This window comes from Mastomys coucha, unplaced genomic scaffold, assembly GCF_008632895.1.
Source record: "Mastomys coucha isolate ucsf_1 unplaced genomic scaffold, UCSF_Mcou_1 pScaffold20, whole genome shotgun sequence".
In the NCBI taxonomy this organism is placed as follows: Eukaryota; Metazoa; Chordata; class Mammalia; order Rodentia; family Muridae; genus Mastomys; species Mastomys coucha.
Window position 1 is genome coordinate 43,266,172 of NW_022196903.1, and position 5,066 is coordinate 43,271,237.

Below are 5,066 nucleotides of genomic sequence, written 5' to 3' on the forward strand. Positions count from 1 at the left end.
CCAGCTCCCACCCGGATTGTAGCTCTTCAGGAGTGGCTGGCCTCAAGTGTTCCAAGTCTTCCTATGCTCCATACAGATCGCCTGAACCCCTATCATAGAGGAAGAATAGTCTATCAGTGGCCTGATCCAGAGGCTGGGCATCCCCAAGGTTCAGAGAAGCAATGATCTCTGCCCAGGACTGCCTGGGGGTGCAAGGTTCACTTCGCTGAGGGGGAGGCTTTAGCTCAGGCCAAGTTTGTGGCCTCTAAGCTCCACGAAGTCCCCTGGTCGAAATCCCTGTGGTCCCCACGCAGCCTCCGCTCTGGTTAGGGTCTCCTCCAGCCCTGTCCCCAGCCACCTTGGGCTGCCCGAGCACTGCAAGTAACCTGCTATTTCCGAGTGAGAATAAGAAAGGAAAGCGCAAACCCAAGCCTGGCATCTTCTGCGACGGAGCAAACCCGACCCAGCCAATCAAGGGAAAGGTTTCTCGGAAGTCCCGCCCTTGGTTCTGAGTGACAGCTGGTGAGCAGGCTGCGTTCTTTGCTGATGGGGTTCAGGGATGCGCAGATTCGCTTGGTCCAGGACCTCCCTGACTGGGATCTCGTCGCGCATGCGCATCGCCCTCTGCCGGGACTTGCACCTGCTTAGAGAGTCTGCCGTTCCGATCAGATACCCCACTTGAGCATCGCGCACCCAAGCCATGACAGCCCATTCCTTTGCCCTCCCTGTCATCATCTTCACCACATTCTGGGGCCTCATCGGCATCGCTGGGCCCTGGTTCGTGCCCAAAGGACCCAACCGCGGGTAAGACAGGCAAGCAGGCCTTGATTCCCTGCAGACGCTTCCTGTCCCCTAGCTGGGCTCACCCATTAACCCTGGGGCCCCAGCTTGCTACCCTGCAATTCATGCCCTAACAGAAACGCCCCTGCATGACTTCTTCCAGATCTCTGCACCCGGGCTGGGGCAGCCAGGAAGCAGGCTAGAGGGCTGGGTGAACGGATAGATTCAGAAGTCAGGGCAAGCAGGTGGTTAAAGGTCACCCACACCCGTGCAGTCGGTAAAAGCTGCATATGGGCACTAATGTACCATTCTTGGCATTCTTGTGTGACATTGGGCAAATCCCAGGCCTCAGTTTCTTCACTGAGGGAAATGGGGCAATGGCAACACCTGCTTTGTAAGACTGGTGTGAGGGTTGCCCTGAGCAATGTCCCGGGCATGCTGTGAATGATGATTGCTGTGACTGGATGATTTTAGCTGCCTTCATTTTCAGAAGGTTACTAGCAGATTTCTGCACCATTTACCAGTCCTTTCTCCCGTTAGCCTCTCAAGTCATGAAGCCCTCACACTTTGCCCTTTGTCCATTGTCTCGGGACTGACAGTCCACCACACAGCCAGGAGTGGTCCAAGCTGCTTTGTGCATGTTAAGGGAGGGCTTGGGCATTAATCTGTTTAGCACCACCTTAAAGTGCTTAGGCTCTACCATGGGTTAGCTCTAGCCTAAACTGGAGACGGAAGGGCATTGCCTTTTATTCCTACAAATCTGAAGGCGGCTGGGGAGATTGCTGGACAGAGCGCTTCTGCTTCTAGAGGACCAGAATCTGGCATCCACAATGAGAGACTCACAACTGTTTTAGCAATGGCTCCAGGAGATCTGAGGCCCTTTCTGGCCTTTGGGAGCCAGCACACACACACACACACACACACACACACACACACACACACACACACAGAGGGTTTAAACTGGACTCCACAACTTTACTTTGTAATCACCCCCATCTCATCTCTCCTGAAAGTCTTGATGAACTTCGTCTTGTCTCTCCAGTGGTGTTGTAAGCCTGTCTTTGATATCCTGAGTGGGTCCAAAGCCCCTGCCTTTTGTGTAACAACCCAGCCTTTGTCAACCGTGGCTGTGTCCTTGCTTCTTGCCCTGGTCTGTGGTCTGTTTTTTCTTTGATGTTGCTGGATGAATTTTGAGGCCATCCTCTGGTGGGGTGCCACAGACAGAGTGTGGACAAAGCCTTCCTCAGCATGCGGATGGAGAAAGGAGAGATTTACAACATAGTTTGGATGTAGGCAACCTTGTAAGTGGGCCAGGCCTCAGCATCGTGTCGTGTCCAGTAGCACCAGGAGGGCTGACACAGGGAACTGTTGCTCTGGCCCTGTGTACCAAGGCTGCGTACCAAGGCTGCTTTTCCTCTTTTGCTGTTCCAGGGTGATCATCACCATGCTGGTAGCGACTGCTGTCTGCTGTTACCTCTTGTGAGTATTGCCTTCCCCAGGAGCTGGGGGCTGTGGTACCACTAGCTGGGTCTGATTCTGCCTCTCAGTTGACAGTTGCAGTTTTGGGGGTACTCTCAGCTGAGCTGTGAGATACATGAGTTGTGGACCAGCTCAGTAGTATCTGATCCTACCTGGGCATCAGAGTTCTCCAGATTGGTAGTTCAAACACAGCTTTCATGTTCCATTCTAGACTCAGTCACACAGAAATCATGGCCTCATACTGCTAACGAATGCTGGCTGTTTGTAATGGAGCCAGTGTAACCACTAGGGGGCAGCAGAGTGTGTGACAAAGCTGGGTGGCTTCTTAAGGCCCAAGGACACCCCCACCCTGGGTCCAGCCCCAACTCAGGGACATTATATACTTGGAGAAAATCAAATAAAATCACATCAAAATCCATAAATCCTGAACCCATTCCCTGTACCAACCACAGACCCTGCCATACTCTCTGAAAGAGAGAGTAGCAGAGTCCTTCTTTGGTATGTTGGGTGTGATGGGTCCCTTATGTGTCCAATACCCCTCACTCTGCTATTCCCGGCAGCTGGCTCATCGCCATCTTGGCCCAGCTGAATCCCCTATTTGGGCCACAACTGAAGAATGAGACCATCTGGTACGTGCGTTTCCTGTGGGAGTGACCACTGGGAGTGACCAGCTGGCTTCTGGCCCCAGGTACAGAAAAGAAGGACTGACTTGAGGGCAGACTGAGGGACCTGTGGTGAGAGAAAGGGGATCTGGGCCTCCTTTGGACTCAGGAATTAGTTTATTTAGCAAGGGGAATGAAAGACAATGCTAGCTCCTAAGGGGGAAGGAGACTGGGGGTTCCTGTCCTCACTAAGCTTCCCGAGTCCCGGACACACAGCTCAGCAGGTGAGGATAAGGTATGTGTGAGACCCATCTGTAATTGAGGCTGGCCCTGTAAATAAGAGACCAAATTGGACAGAGGGAGGTGACAGGTAGGGACAGGAATAGGCTGAGGGAACTTTCCAAGGAACAGTGTTGGGGGTGCGAGGGGTAGAGGGGGGAAGTAGGGAGGGTAGGGGTGTTGGGGAGAGAGGTGAAGGATGTCTCTGTGGTAACTCTTAATGCCATATGCTTTTCAGATGCCCTGCTGTGAATGGTGACTGGCCCTGCCTTGCTGTCCCTGGAGACCCTGCATTCCCACTGGCCCCACCCATCAGTATGACCATTCTGTGCTCTCCCTGCCAGCCTGCTGTGGGATCCATACCCCACAGAGGCAACCCGGTTTCAGTTTCTGGTTTCAGTTTCCCCTGTGTTCCCAGCCATTAGGGGGCCTCCATTTGGGGAAAGCCCTCCCCCCCTCAGTCAGGCCACAGTGGGAGCTAGCCTGAGCATAAACCCCCACACTTGGCACTTGTCTCTCTCTTCCAAGGAGATCTTGGCTGAGAAGCTGGACCTGCTGGGATCTGTTTTCATCCAGAGAGTGGAAGGCAGGACTCAGCCAGGTTCCAGAAAGTCTTTGTGGAGAAGGGACATGTGGCCTGAAATCTCCAAGCTTTTCAACTCTGTCTCCACCGTGTTGAAATATTGGGTCAGGGTCACAGGCCTCCTCCAGCTCTGAAGCGGATTACCCATTTAGTTTCAGACCCTTCTAGATGTGACATTCCCTGAGACGCTGATAACCTAAAGAAGCAGTCACATCAAAAACCCAGCACAGTCAGGACCGAAGCCTCCATGTTCCCGTTAGTAGCACAGAAGTCAGTCACTCCTCATGGTGGGGAGGTGGGTGTCTTTGGAATGTTCCAGTCGCTTTCCTCTCCCTCTGTAGATAAGCTCACTCACTCCCTACAACCTGTCAGTTGGGTACAACTCTTTTTGCCACTTTTCATTGGGTTGTGGTGGGGCAGACCCCAGATCTGGTCCCAATACCATTGACGAAATATGGAGTTGAGGTTGGGGGTCAGACAAAGGTGATGTTTCTGGGGTACTACCAGCACTATGCCTCCCTGGCTTCTGAGACTCTCTGTCCCCAAGCTCATATGGCTCTGTGCCAGGCACAGTGAATGTAAACCACAGGGGGCCAGCCCCGGGGACTCCTCCAGCAGCCCAGGGGACTCCTCCAGCAGCCCAGGGGACTCCTCTAGCATCCCAGGGGACTCTTCCAGCAGCCCATGCCCTCATCCCTCTGAAAGGGTGAGTAGGTCATTCTTGCCTGAGTTGGCAGGGCTAGCTAGGACCGAGCCCTCTGCAAACCATGGTTCCTAGCCAGTGGCTGGCTGAGTTGCCAGGGGAAGCCAAGCCCAGCCTTGATTATCTATTGACAATTATTTGGTCTTCCTCCCCTTGTAGGGGTCATTTGGGGGTGGCAGTAGAACAAACCGTAGCTCAAATTGCTGGACATTAAGTGGGCTTGTTGCTCAGACCTTTGGTTGGGGCCTCTGTGGGCACCCGTCCTGTCCTACCCTGACTCCTGAAGCCTTCCTGTGGTGTGGGGCATGGTGAGCATGACTTGTGTTGAAAAGCTGATTCCTGTCTAATAAATCATGGTGATGCAAGATTGGTTTAGTAGCCAAACTCTGAGCCTCTGCTCAGTTTGCCAGCCGCCACATGTTTTTGGTTTGTCTGTCCCCTCTGCTCAGATGTTTTCTGTTTACTTGTGACTCTGGGGGCAGGAAAGGAGGCTGCTCTTCTGGGACTTGGCACAGAGGACCCTCACACTTTCTTGAGATCAGGAGGAGAGTCTGACTGTACTGATTGTCCTGCACATGGCCCAGGACCTGCCCGGTAGGGGGAAGACCAAGGCTTATTCGAGTGGCGCCTCAGCCACTGACCTTTGCTCCCCGACCTCCCC

General features: G+C 53.5%; 1 protein-coding gene across 2 annotated transcripts; it reads left to right on the forward strand.

Annotated features, from left to right (window-relative positions):
• Positions 1–479: 479 nt before the first annotated feature.
• Atp6v0e2 (ATPase H+ transporting V0 subunit e2) lies at positions 480–4,785 on the forward strand. 2 transcript variants are annotated; one of them, XM_031381785.1, is made up of 4 exons: positions 519–783; positions 2,191–2,238; positions 2,799–2,926; positions 3,358–4,785. In XM_031381785.1, exons 1-3 carry the CDS (start codon positions 680–682, stop codon positions 2,890–2,892), a joined length of 246 nt encoding a protein of 81 aa, XP_031237645.1. In that variant the 5' UTR covers positions 519–679; the 3' UTR covers positions 2,893–2,926; positions 3,358–4,785. The 2 variants fall into 2 exon arrangements, with proteins under 2 accessions (XP_031237647.1, XP_031237645.1); XM_031381787.1 differs by lacking the exon at positions 2,799–2,926 and having other exon boundaries at positions 480–783.
• Positions 4,786–5,066: the final 281 nt, after the last annotated feature.